This window comes from Protopterus annectens, chromosome 3.part0 (assembly GCF_019279795.1).
Source record: "Protopterus annectens isolate FY-2018-M chromosome 3.part0, PAN1.0, whole genome shotgun sequence".
NCBI lineage: Eukaryota > Metazoa > Chordata > Ceratodontiformes > Protopteridae > Protopterus > Protopterus annectens.
The window spans coordinates 1622936033-1622961224 of NC_056731.1; the positions used below are offsets into that span (position 1 = coordinate 1622936033).

At 45.1% G+C, this 25192-nt stretch overlaps 1 protein-coding gene across 1 annotated transcript in view; it reads right to left on the reverse strand.

Annotated features, from left to right (window-relative positions):
* Window positions 1–5809: 5809 nt before the first annotated feature.
* LOC122797143 (antizyme inhibitor 1-like) overlaps window positions 5810–25192 on the reverse strand; it is a 595584-nt gene continuing 576201 nt past the window's right edge. Inside the window, exon 7 of the mRNA XM_044065942.1 lies at window positions 5810–5995. Coding sequence (XP_043921877.1) covers window positions 5810–5995 — 186 coding nt within the window. The remainder of the gene's footprint in view (window positions 5996–25192) is intronic.

Consider the following 25192-nt stretch of genomic DNA (forward strand, 5'->3'; position numbering starts at 1 on the left):
TATGTCTTGTGAGGGTATTAGCTTTGATTTCTTTTTGTTTACTGTGTACCCTAGGCAACTTAGCAGCTTTGTTACAAATGCCAGATGCTGCAACAGAATGGCCTTGCTGTCCACTTGGATCAGGCAGTCGTCCAGATATAGATAAATTTGTACTCCTCGTTGTCTGCAGTATGCAATTACTGATGCCAGGCATTTTGTAAATACTCTGGGCGCAGTAGATAAGCCAAAGCGCAATGCAGAGAATTGATAATGCGTTGTACCTGCCAAAAATCTGAGGTATCTTCTGCAATCTTGTCTGATAGGGACATGCAGGTATGCCTCTGAGGTCCAACGTTACCAGCCAGGACTCCTTGCCCAGCATGGGAAGAAGCTGCTGTAGTGTGAGCATTTTGAATTTGGGTACCTCCAGGTATGTGTTTAGAATTGAGAGGTATAAAATGGGTCTCCAGGCTTTGTCCTTTCTTGGTACTAGGAATAGTCTTGAGTAAAAACTTTGACCTTGCTCCTTTGTAGGTACCTTTTGAATTGCTTTCATATCCATGAGAGCTGAAATTTGCATTTGTGCCTCTGCCCATTGGTTTGGAGGCAGATTTGGCATGCCTCTCATCCGTGGCAAAGTGTGAAAATGAAATCTGTATCCTCGGGTAATGATATCCAGAACCCATTTGTCCTTTGTTATGATGCGCCACCTTTGTGGAAAGAGAGACAGTTTTCCTCCCAAAGGTGCTGCCAGGGCAAATTTGCTTGGCAGGCGAAGAGGGAAGTCACTGTGTTTATCTTTAGTCTCCACCTCTGAGTTGCTAAACTTAACGCCCCCTTAAAAGTTAGGAAACCGGGTCCACAGGCCCCTATGCCTAAAAAACAGATGCTTAAGATGGCTAAAGATTTAATTACCCTTATCAGGGGTTCCCAACCCCCTCCTGACAAAGGCCTAGACTGGAGGAAGATTATCCTTCCTCTGACCAAGCATCCATTTCCTCAGCTAACTCTGAGGACCAGGATTATTCCTTCCCTCCTTATGAAGACTCAGATGCTGAAGAGTCCATTCCCTCTAAAGCAGAAAATGATCCCTCAGACAGATCAACCTGATTTCAAAGAGATGCAGGATTTGCTGCATGCAGCAGAACAGGTGGGAAAGCATACCCTACAGTGTGTTTTTGATTCATTGGAAGCCTCATGTAGGGCAGCTGTCACAGGATCTGTAATACGTAGACATGCTTGGCTAAAAGAGCAAGCCTTACCAGAACATGTCAAAGCAAAGTTATTGGATGCTCCATTGCAGAAAGATGTGTTATTTGGTGTCAAAGCAGAGGAAGTTTTAAAGAAAATGGAAGAAAGGCAAAATCTATGCAGACAGTTTAAGATTTTTTACAGGTACAACTTCCTCGTTTCAGCAGAAACTGGCCATCAAAAAAACTGGTCCTTTCCTGCATCAGACAGACCCCAAGGGGTGCCGACCCCCAAGGGGCAGAGGCCAGCCACAAGGTTCTTTCAGGCCTGAAAGAACCTTGTGGCTGGCCTCTGCCCCTTGGGGGTCGGCACCTACCCCTTTGGGGTCTGTCTGATGCAGGAAAGGACCAGTTTTTTTGATGGCCAGTTTCTGCTGAAACGAGGAAGTTGTACCTGTAAAAAATCTTAAACTGTCTGCATAGATTTTGCCTTTTCTTCCATTTTCTTTAAAACTTCCTCTGCTTTGACACCAAATAACACATCTTTCTGCAATGGAGCATCCAATAACTTTGCTTTGACATGTTCTGGTAAGGCTTGCTCTTTTAGCCAAGCATGTCTACGTATTACAGATCCTGTGACAGCTGCCCTACATGAGGCTTCCAATGAATCAAAAACACACTAAGGTATGCTTTCCCACCTGTTCTGCTGCATGCAGCAATTCCTAGATCTCTTTGAAATCAAGTTGATCTGTCTGAGGGATCATTTTCTGCTTTAGAGGGAATGGACTCTTCAGCATCTGAGTCTTCATAAGGAGGGAAGGAATAATCCTGGTCCTCAGAGTTAGCTGAGGAAATGGATGCTTGGTCAGAGGAAGGATAATCTTCCTCCAGTCTAGGCCTTTTGTCAGGAGGGGGTTGGGAACCCCTGATAAGGGTAATTAAATCTTTAGCCATCTTAAGCATCTGTTTTTTAGGCATAGGGGCCTGTGGACCCGGTTTCCTAACTTTTAAGGGGGCGTTAAGTTTAGCAAAAGACTTAGAGATAGTTGTCGGTTTGAAGACACCTTCAGAAACTGAAGGCCTGTCCAAAATCTCCGGATCACCGTCAGGGTTGGCGTCCGAGGGGTGAGAGGGAACCGGCTCTTGAGGCCCAGCTGATTCGGTCTGGGAGGCAGTCAGAATTTCTAAATCAGCGGTAGTCAGGGGCTGCCTCGCTGAAAACCGGAGAACCGGCGGCAGGCCTTGCTGAGGCCTCAGTATCTGGTCTTGGCCTTGGTTGCCTGTCCTTATCCTTGCGTTTTTTTAATCATTGCTGATGCCGGTTGCTCAGACGACGTGCTATAGTTACATTTTCTGACAAAATAATGTCGGGCGAAATCTGCCCGACGCTTGATTGTACGTTTGTTGGACCTAGCACAAAACAGACAGAGACGTCGTGGTCTGGGCCTAGGCAAGGAATACAATAAGCATGAAAATCCTTATGAGGTATTTGCTTCCCACAAGAAATGCTATTAACTTTGTCTGACATCAGTCTGAGGCAAGAAAAGTTTCCCCAACGGGGTACTTGGCTTTAGAGAAGACTTTGGGCTGAAATTAGATTCAAAAATCTCAGGAGCTAGCTGACCGGCACTTGCGAACTGCTTCTGCTTTGGGCACCACGCAGCAAGAAAGACTGAAGAAAATGGCGTCGGCTGTCTCTTTTATCCCCCTGTTGCACTGACGTCAGGGAAGAAGCGACGACAACCTACGCCGGACCAGGACTTTGGGATTCGGCCGACTGCGGGACCGCCTGACGGCAGGATAACCCTAGTGTGATGACTGCAGCAGTATAACACGATGAACATCAGTCTTCAGCAAAACCCTGAGCCTTCTTTTTGTTTTGGTACTCTTTCTAGAGCCTTCAGCTACCCAAAGTTTAGTGATATGGATCTAATGAAAAGGTTTGCGAGAACCTTGGTATTTTTATGAAGTGTATCTTTGACCCAACAGTCACTCGCATTTTTTACAAGCACGCTTAGACTTTTTTTTTTTTTTTTTGGGTGAAAACAGTTGGCAGAGTTTGGTTCTGTGAGAAACCTGAAGGGTGGGAGAAGGTAGAGCTCTGCTCACAGACTATTTCTTTGTAGTTTACTGGCTTCAAGGGTCAATAACCTTCCCCACTTGGTCAGCTTGTCATTTTCTTCTGAATCATCCTTTCTTCCCCTCTGGCTGATTGCTTTTTTCTTGTGTCTAGTAGAAAGACAACTTTAGGAAGGGTATTCCCCTTACGATAGACAGCACTGGGAGGGGTGAAACCAGTTTAAAAGGATGCAGACTTCCCTCTTTCCTTCAGCTACTTAGACATTTGTTGAACAGGGGATTCAAATAGCAGCTCCCTTTTGAATAAAGGTTTTAAGCAGCTGTACTTTTGATCTAGCACACTCTGGGTCCTCAGCTAAGTCAGTCTTCTCCACGCATGAAGCATCCACTGAATCTCAGTTATATAGGTGCTTTTCCAAGCAGGAAGACGAAGCTGTCTGCCATGGCTTTGCCCATTACCTCAGCAGCCTTGTCCTTCAGTATGGGACAGGAGGGTTCCTGGGTACTTAACATATACGTTTGATAGTTAAGAGCCCAGAAGGCATGGTTGAAAGAGGTGAAAGGCCTTCCTTCCCAAAACAGTCAAGTATTTTTCCGGTCAATGAGGAAGGGAATTCTTAGTTGGAGTTTCAGCACACCACCTCAAGATCAGTAAGATTCTTGTACATGTATGTATATATGCATGTATGGAGTCCACAACCCTATACAAGTGGTTGGGCTTCCTGGGAGCATAAGATTGGGACAATGCCCCCAAATATGTACTGGTGAACACTCTCCAAGATTTGAATCTCTGGAGGAATAGCAAAGGGTTATGGGGTCTGGCAAACCCAGGAAGTTCCCTATATGTTTTCTGGGCAGAGTAATCTAAAACTCGCAATCTGAAGTAATCCCTCATTTTACTAAATGAATCTCCAAACAAGAAATCATCTACTGTAGAGGCTATGGATAATGTGCTCTCAGTGCTCAACTCCTAGCTAACAGCAGAGGACAGTGGCGGTTGCTTTAGAACACTCCAGTCACTAGTGGATGCCAACTACCTCTGCTTCAGAACAGATGTCCTCACATAACAAAGGTAATATGATCTGCACTGTTGGTTATCAAAATATGGACACAGGCACCACATATCAGAAGCGGAGCATATAGGCAGATAATATTGCAGTTTTTAACTCAGGTGGAAGGGAAACCGCAACAAGCATTGGTCCAAGACGGTCATGGGCTACAAAAGCAACTCACCAGACCAGATACCCTCAAGCCAAGGGTGGCCATTGGACTCCATGAATGTGTTTGACTTCCTGGAATTGCTTCTTTCTGATGCACATTTTGTTGTGCAAGGCCATGGCAACACTGGACAAGGTGGAAGACTTTTTGGTTCAGTCTTGGAGGAACTTTGCACTAACAATTTTGTGGTTGAACCTAGCACAATAGATACAAGAGGCAATATGCTCTGTCCCTAAGCAAAGTGAACAAATCATGAAAGACTGTTGCTAGATTAGATTCCTACAAGTGATACAGTTACTCGTTTTAAATTCTGAAATCTACAGCCTTGATGCTCAAACCCCCCTCAAGTTGAAACATGCACATATTATCAAGACTTCTCCCAAATGAGGTACTTGGTTGTACTCTGGAAGATGGTCTTTTGATGTCCGCTAAATGTAGTCAAACACTCACACTGCATCAAAAGAACTAAAGACGACAAAGGCAGGTCTCCTCCTTTCAGACGTGCCAAAGTCTGAGGGGGTGGATGTCTGCAGAGTCTTTGTGGGGGGAAAGCTGAAAGTTCTGAAGACAGGCAGGTGTTAGTTTTCTTCAGCAGGAGACCCAAATGCCATCACTAATGCAACAGTAGATGCAATAAATGTTAAGTCAATATTACTCATTTTTTTAACTCATCACAGCATAGTGTTGCCTCCAGGTACTTCTGCAGTTGCATCCTAGTGATACTGCTAGGTGTCAGATATTGCTTGTTCATATTTGCATCAACAATTCCAAAACCATGTTATATAATGTATTAAAATTTAATCTTAAAGCTTATACAGTAGCAAACTGTACTGATAGTTGACCTGTCTAGTGCAGGTAGAGAGATATTAATTACTGTTTATATAGTTTATACGACAAATTTGATTTTTCCTCAGTATCTCAACAACCAAGTAACAGATAGTACTGCTTAGCCTCATATGAAAGCTTTCAGCTGGATACCAAAATACTGCTGGCAGTATTGTATATAACTTGACTGGTTGCTGAGATATGTTCAACTATCACAGAATATTACAAACATATTAGTTACTGTGCTTACTGTGACTTACAAAATTCAGTTGTTTAAGACCCAAGTTCCTAAAGAATAATGCCAATATAACAGTTTGAGCTAAATGATTTGCCATGTATACTTTACTTTTCTCTAGTGTTCAAAAGATATGAACATTTGTTTAAAATGGACAAAATTGGATTCTGTCAAAAAAAAGCTTAGCCCATTGGAAGCTACAGTGCAAACTTCCAGAGCTCTATTGGAGGGAATGAGTTAATGCATACATTAAATTTTATGTACGATTTCATGAATAAAAAGTTCACCATATGAAAATATTACCTTGTGCATGGGTAAGTTGATCCCTTGAAACTACTTTCTTAGCAATAACATTCACTGCCAGTGTGAAAGCAGAAGAGACAAAATAGCTGCCAGGTTCAGCTATCACATTAAGACCAGATTCTTCAGGAAAGTACCGTTTCAGAAGAGGAGAGATGATATTGTACACCTAAAGGAAAAAAGTCCTATGTAAGGCACTATATTTTCAGATTCTCCAGCAACAGGTACTAGTTAAAGGACTGTATTCAAATGAGGAAAGCACTACCCAATATTCTAAGTGTGACTACTCTATCCAGGGTTTCACATATGGTAATCCAAGAAAGTGTCCCATTCATTCCCCTCTCATTCTCCTTGTCTAGAAAGAAATCTGAAAGTCAAGCTAAAAATGGTTACATACATAATCATAATACAGGACTGCAAGACTAAATCCATCCTCAGTAACACTAAAGCTAAATCTGTATTAGGACTACATGGCAAAATCATTGCTATCCTGTAATGTACCACACCTCCATCCCTTCTCCAGATCTGATACTAGCAGTGCTGAGCAAGAGAGAGACACAATCTTTTATGTCAAGGTAAGAGAGGCAGAACAACGTGGATGGGGTCATTACAAAGGATGGATACACTCAAAGTTATGGCAAGTACAAATCATACATCTGGTGAGTGGGTTCACCCTTTTAACTCAGTGAAGAGAGGAAAATAACCTTGACAGATGCAGCTCCAAATGCAGACTGAGAAATGTGATCCAACATGCAATGCTTTATGAATGCATCCAAGCAGTACTTAATCACCAACAGCGGCAACTCTGGAAAAAGCTAAGGTAGCTACAGCTCCTCTAGAACAAAAATGTGCTTGCACAATAAATCTGGATGAGCAGGCCCAGCATCAACAGCAGGACAGGTGCCTTCAGGTGTTAGGCAGCTCAACATTTGAAACTTTCACAGGCTATTAGCTCTTCTCATTTTACCCATAATGCTGTACCTGCATTCCTTGACTTCTAGTCCAGTAAGAGGGCCAGGGGAAGATGTACTGGTATGTTGACGAAGACGTAAATATGACAAGATACCTATGGAAATTTACTGGTATGAGGGGGGGGGGTCCCATCTTGTCAACAGCAGGAAACTGTCCCAAGCTGATCTTCCTGGCTGAACACAGTCATGGAGCCATACCTCTGATTACTATCGACTCCAAAGGCGGACCAAGACTCAAAGATCACATTCAGCTTACAGTGCCTTGCAGAAGTATTCAATGAAGATCAAAACAGAAACAAATGAACCAAAGCTGCATTGCAAAAGGCCTGAGAGGTAGTCGCTGCTTTGAGTTAATCCTAGGTTGGAAAGAAAACATTTTTCTCAATTTTGTATAAACATTTAGCTAATGTTACTAAAACTTAAAAAAAAAATGCTGAATAAGAGAAAGTGGGAATCTAGTCCAATCTGCTTCTATCCACAAAATCAAAGCAGATTATGGAAATCCCTAAAGTACTCTACTGCACAGCTGTGAAAGAATACAATTACATGAACTAAGTGAACTTGGTCTTTGCAGCTACCTTAAGATAAAATAAAAGATCTGAACAAACTATCTTTATAAAAGATGAAGCATAGACCATGCCTATTCACAAAGCTTGCCAAACTCAGACACTACTATTTTCAGGCTATTCCATGTCAAAAAATTTCTTTCTGTAGCTGAAGATGGTTCACACGAGCAAGAGAATTTTTCCCAACATGAAGTACAACTCTCATGGGGTGGCAGAATCACAGAGGTGTTTTAATCTCTTTTAGAAAGGCCTTTTACACTTGAGGATGCAAATGACAAGGTGTTGGAGATGAAAACAGAAGAATTTAGCCAATGTGCCCTTTCAAATGAACTGAGGCAGAGAGCAAACATTTGTGAAGAGAAAGCTGTACAAGGATCAAATTCTTTAGAAACATCTGAAATGGAAATGTTACTTTTCAAGCACTGGGTTTCTGGAGAGAACTGAAGCTACTGGCAATTCCAGCAGGTAAGAAGGGTTGCTAGCAGTTAAAACTGGAGAAAATGAGCAGTCAGTGACAGGGAATGTGGATCCAGATGGGGCTTGCTTAACAGGTGGACTAAATAGGGTCTTTAAAGGACGCAGGCAGAGCTGTTTCTCTAAAGGATGAAGTCAGAGCAAGGGAAAGTACAGCTGTTTAACCTCACTTATAATCGTGTATTAGGTAGATTAAATTAATATTGCAGTACTAAGTCTTGAACTTCCTGCTTGCAGAAGCCCACAGCCAGCCAATACCAGTCTTTCACCTTCTCCCAACAGGCAGACATCCTTTACTATGTGACAACAGGAAGTAGATAATATAAAGGTTTGTTGTTGGCAGGTGCCATAATCAGGACTTTCTTGTCAGAAGTACAAGTCGTCCCCATTCTCTTGAGGCCCACATCTCAGTAATTTACATCTCTCTAGAGTCTAGTGAGAGATGAGCGGAATAGTTCAGCACACAGAGGGTAAAAGCGACTGAAACATATCCATGCTTCCAGATGTGGTTAGGAGCCCATGGCTATTGGGGGGCAGGGAGGGTTCATTTCCTTTCTTGTGGATGCAATAACCACAATGGCTCCAAAACTATCCCTAGGATGGGTTCCACCTCTTCTGGTCCTCTCCAAGCCCTCTCTGGCACACCAGATCGATGAGGGCATCTAAAAGGGGTACCGCCCAGGATGCGAATGTACCCATGCCAAAGGCCTCAAGAAAGACTCCTCTGTGGAAGGGGCATCAGTGGTCTTTCCCCAATGTCTCATCAATTTTAACAAATCAAAAAAGGTGACTTCACAGAGGGTGGGGAGGGTGGGGTGGGAATTGGGTCAACCCTCCCTTTCATAGAGTTCAGAATCCTCGGTGAGGCACGCCTGGGAAAGGGTGGGGGTGCATGGAAGTAACAGGGCAGCCCACAGCCTGGGGCTGCTCAAAGCCTAGAGGTGCAAGCTGTTCCTAGAAAATACAGTTGTGTACACTTACCATAAATGTAGATGTCCAAGTGCATTCACTGTTGCAGTCATCACATTTGGATTATCCCGGCCAGGTTGGCCCGAATACCAGGGGCTTAGTATTTCTGCATCGGTTGCCGTTGCTCCAGGACTGACGTCAGGTTGCCAGTAGTATAAAATAAGGCAGCAGATGCCATTACATCAGTTTTTCTTGCCCTGTCAAGAGCCCCCAAGAGGGAGCTAGGTTATGGTGGAAGAACACCACCAGTAGAAAGTAAATACCAAAAGTTCCTTGTAAGGAGAGAAGAGAGACAGATATAGAAGGGATGGAGGGAGGGAAACCAGGACTGCAACAGTGAATACACTCTAACATCTACATTTACATTAAGTGTTTACAACTGTTTTATGTTCTTCCGACTTCACTGTTGGTGTCATCACATTTGGGTTGATTCCCAAAGCTGAAGAAAAGGGTGGAGGCAGTCAAGACGACTGGAGGCTGGCTAGGATGCCCTGCAAAACTGTGGTGGCAAAGCCTGCCCTGGATTTGGAGAGGATAGGCAGGTGGTAATGCTTGAAGGTATGAAGTGATGCCCATGGTGCAGCCTCCAGATGTCCTTGGTGGGGACCCCTCTGAGGAAAGCTGCAGAGGTGGCAGTTGCTCTGGTAGAATGTGTCCTGACCCCCCTTAGGGGGAGGTTTCCCATGCTACTTGTAACGGAAATGGGTGCAGTGTGCTATCCATGTGGAAATGGTTTGGACATGGCTTCGCCCTCTGCTCTTGCAGCAAAGCTGACTAACAATTGATCAGTCTTTCTAAATTACTTAGTCCTGTCTAGATAGAATCTGAGCTGTCTGTGCACATTGAGAGTGCAGTACCCTTTCCCCCTTGTTTTGTGGGTTAGGGAAAAAGGTGGGCAAATGAATGTATTAGTTGAGAGCCACACTGGACATCACTTTTTTGAAGGATGGGTTAGTCCTGAGGGAGACCCTGTCAGCATGGAAAATGATGAAGGGCTCTACGACCATTAGTGCTCGTAGCTCGGATACTCTTCTTGCTGAAGTGATGGGGTTGGGAGGGTGGCCTAATGGTTAAGGTGCTTGCCTTACAAACCCAAGGTGCAGGGTTTGAGTCTCACAAGGGATAATTTGCTAGGCTTAAAATGGCTCACAAGGGCAGTTAGCTTAGTACTAATCTATGAACCTATGATGGCCAGAAGCAAGGCAGTCTTCCATGAGAAAAACTAACTGCTGAAGCTGCTGGTTCAAAGGGGGGCAGGGTGACCTTTTCCGACACAATGTTTAGGTCCCAAGCTTGGGTAAGTGCTCTTCTGGGTGGCCTCAAGTTATTAGTCCCTCTTAGGAATGGTCTGATGAGAGGGTGTGAGAAAAGAGGTGGCTTTGTGTTGAAATGAGCAGAGATAGCAGATGCAAGAATTTTAATAGAAGAAAAAGGATAGACCCCTGTGTAGCAGGTCAGCAAGGTAATCCAGGATGAGAGGTAGGGAAGGCTGTGCTGTCCCAGCTCCCTTAGCCTGAATCCAGGTGCAAAACCTTTTCCATTTTATCAGCATAAGACTTTCTAGTGCTAGGCTGTCCAGCCTCACGTATAACATCTAGAACCTGTTTGCTGACACTGGCAGCTTGTGCAGTGGTCAGGGAATAAGCCAAGCTGCCAGATTGAGGGTCTGCAATTGGGGATGCATGAATTCTCCTTCCCTATGGGTCAGGAGTGTTGGGACCTGAGGGAAATGCAATGGTGGCGAGGTGACAAGACTGAGCAGCAGTAGGTACCAGTGCTGGCGTGGCCAGTATGGGGCAATCAGGATGGTCCTTGGTTTTTCCTCCCTTATTTTGAGCAGTACCCTTGTAATGGGCGGTAGCAGAGGAAATGCATAGACCGAGAGGTTGACCCACTGGAAGGATAAAGCATTCACTTTCCAGGTCTTGCAGTGAGGTTCCCTGGTGCAGAACTTGCTGAGCTGGTGGTTGGAGTGGGAAGCAAACAGATCGACCTTCAGGGTGCCCCATTTCTGAGTTACACGGGTGAAGGTTCTTTGGTCTAGCTGCCACTTGTGTGGATACAGAAGATTACTGCCTAAGTTGTCTACCAGAGAGTTTAGAGAGCATGGCAGGAATTGTGCTAACAGGTGTAATTGCATGGCTGAGGCCATGTGCCAAAGGGGCATGGTGAGCCTGCACAGAGGGCACGAGCGAGTCCCTTCCTGCTTGTTGATATACCACACCACAGTGGTGTTGTCTGTTTTGATCATTAGAGCCCCGGGGGAGAGGAGGGGTGTGAAAGCTGTCAGTCCGTGCTGGACAACTAACATCTCCTTTTGGTTGATGTGCAGATGTATTTGATGTGGGCTCCATTGGCCCTGTACGCACCTGCCATCCAGGTGTGCACCCCAGGCATAGTCTGATGCGTCTGTAATGAGGGTTTGGGCAGCGTGGGGTTGTGAGAAGGGTAGTCCCCTTGCTGTGGCAGCATGCTGCTGCCCACCAATGAAAATCTTTCCTTAAACAAGGTATCATTGGTATAAGAGTTTCCAGGTCTTGAGAGTGTTGACACCAAAGGCTTTTTAGCTACCACTGTAGTTTCCTCACATGCAGTCTGGCATATGGAATGAGAAGAATGCAAGAAGCCATGAACCCCGGAGCTTGCAGGATTTTCCTTGCGGATAACTGGTGTCTGGTGGCTAGTTGAGAGAAACAGGCTGTCAGGTAGGTTTGCTTTTCTGATGTAAGGAAGGCAATCTGGGATGCTGTGTCCAAGCCTTTCGCCTAGGAATATAATTTTTTGGGTGGGTACTAGTTTGGATTTGTTTTCATTGATAGTATACCCTAGTGAGATCAGTAGGTCCTTTACAAAGGCCAGGTGCTGGAGCAGCTTTTCCTGACTGCCTGAATTAGGCAGTCATCCAAGTACGGATATATTTGAATATTTCTTTGCCTGCAAAAAGCAATGGCGGGAGCCATACATTTTGTGAAAACTCTGGGAGCAGTGGTTAAGCCAAAGAAGTGCAGAGAATTGAAAGCGCAGTGATCCTGCCCTGAAATGTAAATATTCCCTGCATGATTCCCTGATTGGGATGTGTAGGTAGGCTTCTTAGGTCTAGGGTGGCTAACCCAAGCATCCTTGCAGAGCATAGGTAGTAGTTTCTGGAGGGTGAGCATTTTGAATTTTGGTATCACCAGAAAGGTGGTTAGAATGGATAGATCGAGGATGGGGCGCCAGGTACTCACTTTTCTGGGTACCAGGAAGAGTCTAGAGTAGAAACCTTGGCCTATCTCTTCCGCAGGAACTTGCTCTATTGCCCCCGCATAGAGAGCAGGGAAAAGGACTTGCTTTTTGGCCTCTGCCCACTGATTTGGGGGAAGATCTGGGAACCCTTTTGGGGTAGGTAGTGTGGGGAAATAAAATTTGTATCCCTGGAACACTATGTTGAGGACCCAGCAGTTGCTGGTAATGGTGGCCCAGATGCTTGTGTGGAAGGAGAGTTTACCTCCTAGGGGCAAGTGCAAGTGGGCAGAGGGAGGGGGTGAAGTGGAGTGTCATTGTGAGTTCTTACCATGAGGGGATGGCTTAGCACTCCCTGGTTTTGAAGAGGAGGAACTCCATTGCTTAGAAAGTACAGTTGTGTAAACTTAACATAAATGTAGATGCTTGAGTGTATTCACGGTTGCAGTCATCACACTTGGGTTATCTACCTGCAGGTAGCTCTCAGTCGGCCCAAATACCAGTCTTGGGATTTCGGCGTTGGATGCTGTCACTTCTTCCATGAAGTCAGGGGTATAAAACATGCAGCAGACGCTATTACATCCGTTTTTCTTGCCTCAGATGTCAGGAGCCCCAAAATAGGAAGCAATTACATGGTGCGGAACACCCCCAGTAAAAATTAAATATCACTGTCATAAGATATTGCAAAAAAAAAAAAAAGGATAGGTAGAAAGTACAGAGAAGTCAGGGGGCTGGAGGGAGGGTAACCAGGACTGCAACAGTGAATACACACGAACATCTACATTTAAGGTAAGTGTACACAACTGTACTATGTTCTTCGTGTTTCACTGTTGCAGTCATCACACTTGGGTTGATTCCTAAAGCTGAGGAAGGGTGGAGGCAGTCAAGAAGCATTAGGGCTGGCTAGCAGGCCTTGTAAGACTGACGTGGCAAATCCAGCTCTGGATTTAGAAAAGATAGGTAAGTGGTAATGCTTGGTGAAGATGTGTACAGAACTCCAGGTTGCAGCTTCCAGATGTCCCTGGTAGGGGACTCCCCTGAGAAATGCTGTAGAGGTTGAGGTAGCTCTGGTGGAATGAGTTCTGATCCCCTGTGGGGTAGGTTTTCCATGGTGTTTGTAGCAGAAATGGATGCACTGCGCTATCCATTTAGAAATGGTTTGCTTTGAAATGGCCTTGCCCTCTGCCCCTGTAGCAAAGCTGACTAGCAGCTGGTCAGATTTTCTGAAAGGTTTAGTCCTGTCCAAGTAGAAGCTACGCTGCCTGTGCATGTCCCGGGAGTGCAGGATCCTTTCTCCCTTATTCTGAGGCTTAGGGAAAAAGGTTGGCAAATGAATGGATTGGTTTAAAGCCACACTAGATATCACCTTGGGCAAAAATGATGGGATAAGTCCTGAGGGAAACCCTGTCCGCATGGAAGATAATGAAGGGTTCTTCAGCCATAAGGGTCTGCAATTCAGGCACTCTTCTTGCTGAAGTGATGGCTAGAAGTAAGGCTGTTTTCCAAGAGAGGAATTTTAACTGCTGTAGCAGCAGGTTCAAAGGGAGGAAGCGTGAGCTTCTCCAGTATAAAGTTAAGGTCCCAGGCTGGAGTGGGAGCTCTCCTGGGAGGTCTTAAATTTTTGGCTCCTCTCAGGAACTCTTTTTGACCAGAGGGTGAGAGAACAGGGGTGGGCTCAGTACTGTTGTTGTTGCGTCTTTCGGCTTTTCCTGGTCAGGGGTCGCCACAGCAGAACTCCGGTCCGCTAATGATTGGCAGCTGATTTTTACATGCTGAGTTGCCAGCCCTGACGCACAACCTTCAACGAAGGTATGCCCATTCACGCATGTCTCCATGCAGAAGACGCTCTAGCTGAGAATCTAACCGGACAGCATCTTATTGTGATGAGCTGAAATGGCAGAGGCATGAATCTTAATTGAAGGGAAGGATATGCCTTTGTGGAGCAGTTCTGTTAGGTAATTAGGGATTTGAGGTAAGTTGGGCACTGTTGTGTCCATTCCCTGAGACTGGCTCCAAGAACAGTATCTTTTCCACTTTTCTGAATAGGATTTCCTAGTACTAGGCCTCCTTGCCTCAAAGATGACATCCAGCACCTGTTTACTGAGGGTTGCTGGTGAAGTGTTCATGGGATGAGCCAGGTTGCTAGGTTCCGGGTTTGCAGCAGAGGATGCAAAATCTGGCCCTCCTGCTGGGACAGTAGGGAAGGGATCAGAGGCAGGTGCAATAGTGGCACTACTGTAAGACTGCTCAAAAGTGGGTACCAGTGCTGGCATGACCAGTCTAGTGCAATCAGAATTGCCCTTGGCTTGTCCTGTTTAATCTTTAGTAGAACCTTTGAGAGGAGGTGCAGAGGGGGGAAGGCATAGATTTAGAGGTTTTCCCATGTAAAGGACAGGGCATCCACTTTCCATGCTTGGCTGTGGGTAATTCTGGTGCAATATTTGCTCAATTGATAGTTCTGCGGGCAAGCAAAGAGGTCCACCTCTGGTACCCCCCCCCACCTGTGGATCAGAAGCTTGAATTATTTCGATTCCAGTTTCCACTCGTGTGGGTCCATTCAAGTCGTTTGTCAGTGAATTTAGTTTGCCTGGCAGGAATTGAGCTTGCAAGTGCACTTGATTGCTCAAGGCTGTGTTCCACAGAGCCATGGCTAACCTGCAGAGTTGGTAGGAATGGGTCCCCCCCTGCTTGTTTCTGTACCACATAACTGTAGTGTTGTCTATCAATAGTTGCCCTGGAAGAATAAGGTATTTGAAGGCTGTCAGTACATTCTGTACAGCTAACATTTTTTTTCTGACTGATATGCAGGTGCATTTGTTTTGGGCTCTGTTTGCCTTGAATGCATTTTCCTGCCATGTGAGCCTCCCATGCACAGACTGATGCGTCTGTTAGGGTTTGAACAGCAGGGGGGGGGGGTTAGTGAAAGGGAGTCCCTTTGTTGTGGTAGCAGGCCTCTGCCCACCGAAGGAACTCTGTCGTTAGGCAAGGAATGATAGGAATCATACTTTCCAGATCCTGAGAATGTTGACATCAGAGACTTTTTAAAGTACCACTGAAGTTTCCTCGTATGTAGTCTTGCATATGGAATTAGTAGACTGCAAGAGACCACGAACCCCAGGGGCCTGCAGTATTTTTCTTGCAGATAGCTTGGTTTGGGTGGCAAGTAGACTGAAGTAGTTTGTCAAATAAATCTGTTTTTCTGGAGTGAGGAATTCCATCTGGGAAGTCATGTTCAAGCTTGCTCCCAGGAATACGATCTTTTGGCTGGGTACCAGATGTGATTTATTTTCGTTGATGGTATACCTCAGTGAAGTTAGAAGTCACTTTATAAATGTCAGGTGCTGAAGTAGCAATTCCTGACTGTCCGCCTAAATCAGACAATCGTTCAAGTATGGGTAAATTTGAATTTTTCTCTGCCTGCAATATGCAATGGCTGGAGCTAGGCATTTTGTGAATACACTGGGTGCAGTAGATAAGCCAAAGGGAAGTGCAAAGAACTGGTAGTGCATACTGCCTGCTCTGAAACAAATATTTCCTGCAAGATTCCCTTATGGGGATGTGCAGATATGCTTCTTTTAAGTCAAGGGTGGCTAGCCAGGAGTCCTTGGCTAGCATAGGAAGCAGCTGTTGGAGAGTAAGCATTTTGAACCTTGGAACCACCAGGAAGGTGCTGAGAATAGACAGATCCAGGATAGGGCACAAAGAGTTTTCTTTTCTAGGTACCAGAAACAGTCTGGAGTAAAAACATTGTCCCCTTTGCTCTGCTGGGACAGGTTGAATAGCCTTGACACTGAAGAGAAAGTACTTGCTTTTGGTCCTCTGCCCACTGGTTTGGGGGAGGTCTGGCCATCCGCTTGGGGTTGGTAGTGAGTGGAAGTAGAATCTGTATCCCTGGGATACAATGTTCAAGACCTAACTGTCCTGGGTAATGTACTCCCAGTTTTTTGCGTGCGGGGCTAGTTTTCCTCCTAAGGGTGCAAGTACTTGGGGGCAAGGCTGGGAAGGGTGAAGGAGGGCAGTTCATAGTTAACTTTTTCCATAGGATGGTGGCTTAGTACTCCCTGATTTTGAGGTGGGAGCACTCCATTGTTTAAGATCTATGCATACCCTGAGACTGTAGTCTTGGTGGTCTGCTGCCCCTGGGTTTGGACTGAAGGTCTGGGAGGGACTGGGAAACACCATTTTTTAGAAAGCCACTGCCTACTGAATCTAGGTGGCTGTACTGTAGGACATCTTTAACAGTTTGTATAGATTTAACTTTTTCCTCCATCTTTTTGAGGACGACTTCTGCTTTAGTGCCAAACAGATGTTCTTGGTTTAATGATGGCATCTAGTAATTTTGCCTTGACATGGTCTGGCAAGATTTGTTCCTTAAGCCAAGCCTGCCTTCTAAAACAGACCCAATGACAGCAGCCCTGCAAGATGCTTCTAAGGGATCAAAACCACATTGTAAAGTATGTTTTCCAACCTGGTTAGCAGCATGCATTAACTCTTGTAAATCTTTATATTCTGCACAATCACGAATCAACATTTTTTGTTTAATTAGTTCCATAATATGTTGCTGATATTTTAACATGTAAAACTGGCAATTTAAAGCCCTGATGGCAAGAGTAGCCAGAGGTGTATACCTTCTTACTCCATCTGTCCAAAGCCCTAGAATCCCTGTCTGAAGGGGTAGGGTTTTTAGCTGCAGTACTCTTAATGCCTTTAGGTCACTGGGAAATGGTCTCTGGATCTGCAGTAGGATTCTTAAATAGGAATTTGAGAGAGTCAGGTACTCTGTAGTACCGGTCAGGTTTCCTGGGAGCTGGTTGCAAAGTATCAGGGGTAAGACTGGATTTCATGAAGCCATCTACAATTTCCAGAGCAGGAGGGATAGCTAGAGGCCTGTGTTGAGGCAAGTTTAAAAATTCCCAGAGTCTCTTTTAGGAATGTGGGTAGTCCTGGCACTCTCAGCAGAAATGCTCTCCGAGGGTATGCAGGGTTTCACCGAAAGAAAAATCCTCTGTTGGGGAAGCAGAGGGAATGGAATCCTCTGCATCAGAATCCTCATAGTTAGATAAAGGTATGTCCTTGGTAAATCAGAAGGGTCAGAGTCAACGGACTCGTGATCTGAAGAATCAGAAGGAACATCAGTTCTTGTGTTCTTTTAGAGGGGGAAGGCTGGCTTTCCGGCTGGCTTTCCCTAATTAAAGTAATAAGGTCGTCAGCCATTCTAAACATTTGTTTCTGTGGCATGGGACCCTGAAAATGCACTTTGGTCTGTTTCCTAGGCGTAGTGCAAACTCTGGGCCTGAGATTTGGTATTTTTGGTTTGAAACGAAGTAGTCAGTTTAATATGAACATCGGAAGGCCTGAATACACCCTCAAAAGCCGGTGCCCGCGCAGTGGCTCCAGACCCATCCAATGTACAGACATAGTTGAAAAAGCATGTTGCAGCATACTGGACTCAGAATGGGTCTCAGTAGAGGCCTGCAAATCTGGAGAAGCAGGCATCAGGGGCTGCAAAAGCACCTGACTACCGGCGGACTGGCGACTAGCTTATCAGAAGCGTCGGTGGCAGTTTTGGACCTATGCGGTCTGTGTCTATCTTTATCCTTACATTTTTTCGGAAGATCAGTAGTCGGATGGCTTACTGAAGCCATTTCGGAATACGAAGAACGAGTGTGAAAGAATTTAGCAACAAAAATAGCCCGGACAGTTCGGGCACTGAAAAGGGCACAAAACAGACTGAGGACTGGGCCTAAACAGGTGATGCAATAAGAATGAAAATCTCTGTGAGGTATTTGCTTTCCACAGACAAGACAATTATTTTTTTCCGACATCGGTTACAGCAAGAAAAAAGGATCCCCAATGAGGTACTTATCTTTTTAGAGGACTTCAGGTCTGAAACTCGAAAAATGAAAATTTCAGGAGGCGGCTGACCTGCACTTGTGTACTGCTTCGGGCTCCGCTCGGCAAGAAAAGCTGATGTAATGGCATCGGCTGCATGTTTTATACCCCTGATGACCTGACGTCATGGAAGAAGCGACAGCATCCGATGCAGAAATCCCAAGACTCTGGTATTCGGGCTGACTGAGAGCTACCTGCAGGTAGATAATCCAAGTGTGATGACTGCAACAGTGAAACACAAAGAACATCTCTGCATTCTCTGAGGCTGCTGTCTGGGGGGCTTGCTTCCCCGGGGTCTGGGCTGAGCTGACCTGGAGGGAGTAGGAAAGGACCAGTGCCTACGGAACCTGGGTGGCTGGACCTGCATGAAGTCCTTAACTGTCTGCATAGATTTAAGCTTTAAGATCTCTTCTGCCTTGGTGCCAGATAAGTTGTCTTTGTACAAGGGTGCGCCCAATAATTTGGATTTAACATGGTCTGACAAGGGCTGTTCCTTAAGCCAAGCATGCCTTCTAAAGGACAGCAGCAGTGACTGCTACCCTGCAAGATGCTTCTAGGGCATCAAAACCACATTGTAAGGTGTGCTTAGTTACTTGACTTGCAGAATGCATTAACTCTTGTAACTATTTGTTTGAGGAGTTCCATGCTATGTTGCTGAAATTTTAGCATATGGAATTGACAATTTAGTGCTCTAATAGCAAGAGTAGCAGAGGTGTATTTTTTTTTTTTTACCCCATCTGTCTACTGCTCGGGAATCACTATCGGAGGGGGTGGGAAAGTTCTTTAATTCCTTTAGGCCCTTGAGACAGAACCTCAGGGTCAGCAGTAGGGACTCTATAGTACCGGTCAGCTTTCCTGGAACCAGGAGGGAGGGTGTCAGGAGTCAAACTAGATTCCATAAAAACAATCTACAACATCCAGGACAGGAGGAATGGCCAGAGGTCTGTGCAGTGGAAGAACTAAGAATTCCCAGAGTCTCTTTTTAGACTGAGGGTAGTCCTGACATTCCCATTGGAAATGCTCCCTTAATGTAGGGTTTCCCCAAAGGAAAAGTCCTTGGGTGGAGAGGCTGAAGGAATGGATTCCTCTGTATCAGAATCCACATAAGCAGAGAGGGGTTGCATGTCTTCACATTCAGATGCATCAGAGTCACTGGACTCCTGTTCAGATAAACTACTGGGGATAAATCTGTTTTTCTTTTGGAAGGGGTAGTTTGGCTTCCCCTGATCAGCATTATAAGGCCTTCCACCATTTTAAGCATTTAAGACTGAGGCAAGGAAGCAGGTGTCTGAGATTGGGTCGTCTATTTCTTGGGTGTGGTTCGTACCCTGGGCCTTAGAAACTGTAGTTTTTGAAAGAATGCTAGACACAAAAGAAGTAGTCTGTCTGTGCTGAGAATCGGTAGTGCGAAGTACTTCCTCGGAAGCCTGCTCTCAAGGTAGAGCCATCCACAGGATCCTTAGTCGATGAAGAGTCTCGCGGCATACCGGACTCCAAAAGGGTGTCAGTAGCGGCTTGTGAATCCACAGAAGCGGGCATCAGAGGCTGCGAAAGTACCTCACTTGAAGACCAGAGAACTGAGTATCTTAACGCAAGTGTCTTCGGTAGGTTTTGACCTGTGCTGTGTCCGTCTTTATCCTTACGCTTTTTCAGATGATCTGCAGTCGGATGGTTTAGCGAAGCCATATCGGACTGAGAGCGAAAATATCTAGCTACAATAAGGGCCCGACGACGTATAGTTCTGGCGTTGAACAAAGCACAAAAGTGATAGCAGGGGATGTCGTGGTCTGGGCCTGAGCAAGTGATGTAAAAGTGAACGTCTCAGTGTGGTACTTGTTTTCCACAGGCAACACAATAGTTAACTTTTTCTGACATCAGTTAAAGCAATAAAAAAGGATCTCCAATGGGGTATGTAGCATTAGAAGACTTCAACTTCAATTCGGAAAACGAAAACTCCGGTAGCGGCCGACCAGCACTCATGTGAACTGCTTCTGCTTCAAGCTCCTCAGCAAGAAAAACTGATGTAATGGCGTCGGCTGCCTTATTTTACACTACTGATGACCTGAGGTCAGTCCTGGAGCGATGGCAAACGACAAATACTAAGCCTCTGGTATTTGGGCCGACTGATGGCTACTCTGGCAGGGATAAAGTACAGTTTTGTACCTACCATAAATGCAGATGTTCCAGCGTTCACCCTGCTGCAGTCATCACACTTGGGTTATCCTGCCGTCAGGCAGTCCCGCAGTCGGCCCGAATTCCAAAGTCTTGGTCTGGCGTCGGTTGCTGTAGCTTCCTCCCCGACATCAGTGTGCCAGGGGTATACAAGAGGCATTCAACGCCATTTTCTTCAGTTTTTCTTGCTCCAGATGTCAGGTGCCCCCAAAAGGTAGGCAAAATATGTATGTATATATATATATATATATATATATATATATATATATATATATATACACACACATATATATACATATATATACATACACACACATATACAGCTATATAAAAATAAAACAAAACCCTTACGCACAAACAAATACACCACAGAGGTAGTATGGGATAGAGTGGTAGAGAAGCTCAGCTAGTTCAGAGGGGATGGAGGGAGGGTAACCTGCACTGCTGCAGGGTGAACACTCTAATATCTACATTTATGGTAGGTACAAAACTGTACTATGTTCGTGTTACCCTGCTGCAGTTATCACACTTGGGTTGAATCCCAAAGCTAAGGATGGGAGGTGGAGTCAGAGTTAGAAGAACCTAGTAAGCCCTGCAAAACTGCAGTGGCAAAACCAGCTCTAGTCTTAGAGTATAGAGATAAGTGATAGTGTTTGGTGAAGGTGTGCACTGAACTCCAAGTAGCAGCTTCCAGAATATCTTTGGTTGGCACTCCCCTGAGAAAGGCTGCTGATGTAGCTGTAGCCCTGGTGGAGTGGGACCTAATGTTAGCAGGCACTGGTTTCCCATGATGTGTGTAACAGAAACGTATGCAATGCCCTATCCATTTTGAAATGGTCTGTTTTGAGATGGCTTTTCCTTGTGATCCTGTAGCATAGCCTACAAAAAGCTGGTCAGTTTTTCTGAAAGCCTTAGTTTTATCCAAGTAGTAACGTAATTGCCTGTGAATGTCCAAAGAGTGCAGAAGTCTTTCTCCTTTGTTCTGGGGATTTGGGAAGAAGGTGGGCAAGTGAATGGTTTGGTTTAGGGCCACACTGGATACCACCTTTGGCATAAAGGAAGGATTTGTTCGTAAAAGAGACTCTGTCTTGATGAAAAATGATGAAAGGTTCCACTGCCATTAGTGCCTGTAGCTCAGACTCTTCTAGCTGAGGTTATTGCTAGTACTAGGGCAGTTTTCCATGAAAGAAATTTTAAATCAGCAGAAAAAGCTGGTTCAAAGGGCAGTAATGTAAGCTTTTCCAGAACAAAGTTGAGATCCCAAGTAGGTGTTGGAGCTCTCCTTGGCGGTCTGAAGTTCTTAGCCCCTCTGAGGAATGGTCTCAGGAGTGGATGTGAGAATGAAGAGGATATGCGCTGTAATGAGCTGAAATTGCTGAGGCGTGGATCTTAATAGATGAAAAGGAAAGTCCTTTGTGTAACATCTCAGTTAAATATTGTAGAATCTGAGGGATGTTTGGATCAAGGGGGTTTAGGCCTTTAGCCTGGTTCCAGGCGCAAAATCTTTTCCATTTGTCCGAACAGGCTTTCCTGATGCTGGGTCTCCTGGCCTCCAGAATGACATCCATAATAGCTTTGGATAAAGGTGTTGGCTGGTTGTTTAGGTAATTCGCCATGCAGCCAGGTTTAAAGTCTTGAGCTGGCTGTGTAGAATCTGATGATCTCGCTGGGTGAGCAAGTGAGGAATTTGTGACAAAATCCATGGTGGGCCGTGGGCCATGTTCCTTAAAATTGGGTAGCAATACTGGCGTGGCCAGTCTGATGCAACGAGTATCATTTGTGGTCTCTCCAATCTGACTTTCAGCATTACCTTTGCTAGAAGAGGTAGTGGAGGGAAGGCATATACTGTTAATGTTTTTCAACTGAATGAGAGGGCGTCCACTTTCCAAGCTAGTGGATGGTAGGTCCTTGTGCAACATTTTTGAAGTTGGTGGCTGTGGGGGCTTGCAAACAGATCTATGTCTGGGCATCCCCATTTTTGAGCTATCATTGCAAATACTTGTGGATCTAGTTTCCATTCGTGTGGATCCATGATGTTTTCTGCTTAGGTCGTCTGCCAATGTGTTTTTCTATCCTGGCAGGAATTGTGCTTGTAACTGAACCTGGTAAGACAGTGCAGTGTTCCACAAGGTCATTGCTTGCCTGCATAGAGGGTAGGAATGTGTGCCCCCTTGCTTGTTTATGTACCACAGGACTGTGGTATTGTCTCTGTCTTTATTATTAGTTGTCCTGGGTGTAGAAGGTCCTTGAAAGCTGTTAGGGCATTCTGTACTGCTAGTATTTCTTTTTGATTGATATGCAGATGCCTCTTATCTGTAGTCCATTTGCCCTGAATGAACTGCCCTGCCTTGTGCGCTCCCCAGGCATAGTCCGATGCATCTGTTGTCATAGTTTGCCTGGCTATGGGTAAGGTGAAAGGCTGACCCTTGTCGAGGTGACATGCCTGTGCCCACCATAGAAACTCCTGTTGAAGGCAGGGAATGAGTGGTATCATTGTTTCCAAGCTGTGGCTGTGCTGAGTCCATACACTTTTCAGGTACCATTGCAATTTCCTCATATGCAGTTTTGCAAATGGTATTAGTAGTATGCAAGATGCCATGAATCCCAAGGCCTGCAGAATTTTTCTTGCAGGGAGTTGCCATTATTTTGAAATATTGAAATGGCTGTTGTTGCTTGTCTGGCGTGAGATAAGCCATCTGGGCCATTGTATTAAAGCTGGCACACAGGAATATTATGTTTTGTGAGGGCACTAGTTTTGATTTCTTTTCGTTTACTGTGTACCCTAGGCAACTTAGGAGGTGTTTGACAAATGCCAGATGCTTTAAAAGAATGTCTTTGCTTTCTGCTTGAATAAGGCAGTCGTCCAGGTATGGGTATATCTGAATTCCTCTGTCTGCAGTATGCAATTACTGGTGCCAGGCATTTTGTGAAGACCTTGGGCGCAGTAGATAAGCTAAAGGGCAGTGCAGAGAATTGATAATGCTTTGAACCTGCAATGAAGCGGAGGTATCTTCTGCAATTTTGTCTGATAGGGACATGCAGGTATGCCTCCTTGAGGTCCAAAGTGACTAGCCAAGCATTCTTGCCCAACATGGGAAGAAGCTGCTGTAGTGTTAGCATCCTGAATTTTGGTACTTGCAGATAGGTGTTCAGAATTGAAAGGTTCAGAATGGGTCTCCATGCTTTGTCCTTTCCTGGGACAAGGAAGAGTCTTGAGTAAAATCCTTGTCCTTGCTCCTGTGCAGGTACCTGTTGAATGGCTCTCATGTTTGAGAGAGCTGTAATTTGTTTTTGTGCCTCTGCCCATTAATTTGGTGGCAGGTTTGGCATTCCTTTGTTTCTTGGTAAGGTATGAAAGTGGAATCTGTATCCTTGAGAGACAATGTTTAGAACCCATTTGTCTTTTGTGATGATGTGCCAGTTGTCTGCAAAAAATGTTAGTTTTCCTCCCAAAGGAGTTGCCAGGAGAGATTTGCTTGGTAGTTTGAGGATAGAGTCATTGTGTTTGTCTTCTGCTAGCTTGGGGCCTGTCTTGTCCTCCTTTCTGGGTAGCAGAACCCCATTGGCAAGGTTTGTAAGGGCCCTGTGACTGACCTCTGCCCCTTGGGCGTCTGTATTTACCCCTCTGTGATCTGTCTGAAGCTGGAAAGGACCAGTTTTTTGTTGGCCAACTTCTGCTGAATCGAGGGGGTTGTACCTGCAAAAAATCCTTGACAGTTTGCATAGACTTTGCCTTATCCTCCATTTTCTTTAAAACCTCTTCTGCTTTGACACCAAATAATACGTCCTGTTGTAAAGGTGCATCCAATAATTTTGCTTTAACATGGTCAGGGAGGGTTTGTTCTTTTAACCAAGCATGCCCAAGTATGACAGAGCCAGTAACAGCTGCTCTACAAGCTTCCAATGAGTCAAATCCGCATTGTAAAGTATGTTTGCCCACCTGTTCAGCTGCATGCAACAGATCCTGCATTTCTTTGAATTCAGGCAGTTCTGAATGTGTGCTCATTTTTTGTTTTAACTGAGACATTAGAAATTGTTGATATTTCAACATGTGAAACTGGCAATTTAATGCTCTCATAGCCAGAGTAGCTGAGGGGTATATTTTCTTTCCCCATCTATCTAGGGCTCTGGAATCCCTTTCAGAGGGCACAGGATTTTTAGCCATAGAAGCTTTTGCTCCCTTAGGACTTTGGGAAATTGTTTCTGGGTCAGCTACAGGGCTTTTTTAAAGGGATTTGAGAGAGTCAGGTACTCTGTAGTATCTGTCTGGTTTGGCTGGAGCAGAAGAGAGAGTCTGGATTTAAACTAGACTCCAAGTAAACATCATCCACAATATCCAGAATAGGAGGGATAGCAAGTGGTCTGTGCTGGGGTAGTAAAAGGAACTCTCGGAGCCTTTTCTTAGAATCTGAGTAATCCTGGCCTTCCCAGTGGAAATGTTCCCTCATGGTATGTAAAGTTTCCCCAAAGGAGTAGTCTTCAGGGGGAGATGCTGAGGGAATAGAGTCTTCAGCATCAGAATCTTCATAAGGTGGAAAAGTGTAATCCTGCTCCTCAGAAGAATCTGAGGAGAGAGAAACCTGGTCAGAGGATGCATAATCCTCCTCTTGTCTTGGTCTTATCATGAGGGGGATGGGAACCCCTGATAAGGGTAATCAAATCTTCAGTCATCTTAAGCATCTGTTTCTTAGGCATGGGGCCTTGAACTGTAGACTGATGTACAGTTTTCTTTGGTTTTAAAGGAGTTTTAAGTTTAGCATAAGATTTGATGGTAAGCGTAGTCGGTCCGAAGACACCTTCAGAAACCAAAGGTGTTTCCGTTGCACCGGTGTCTAGTTCTGCTCCGGTGTCGGTAGAAGGCTGCGTCGGCCTAGTAGACTCCGCATGGGAATCCGCAGCTGTCTGGGGTTCCAGCTCTGTGGTTGTCATGGGCTGCGTAGACGCCTCACTGAAAACCAGAGAACCAGCGATAGGCCCAGCTAAGGCCTCAGTGTCTGGCTTATTCCTAGGCTGCCTGTCCTTATCCTTGCGGTTTTTTTTTTATGAGTGGCGGTAGTCGGCTGCTCAGACGGCATGATGTAATTAAATTTCCTACCAAAG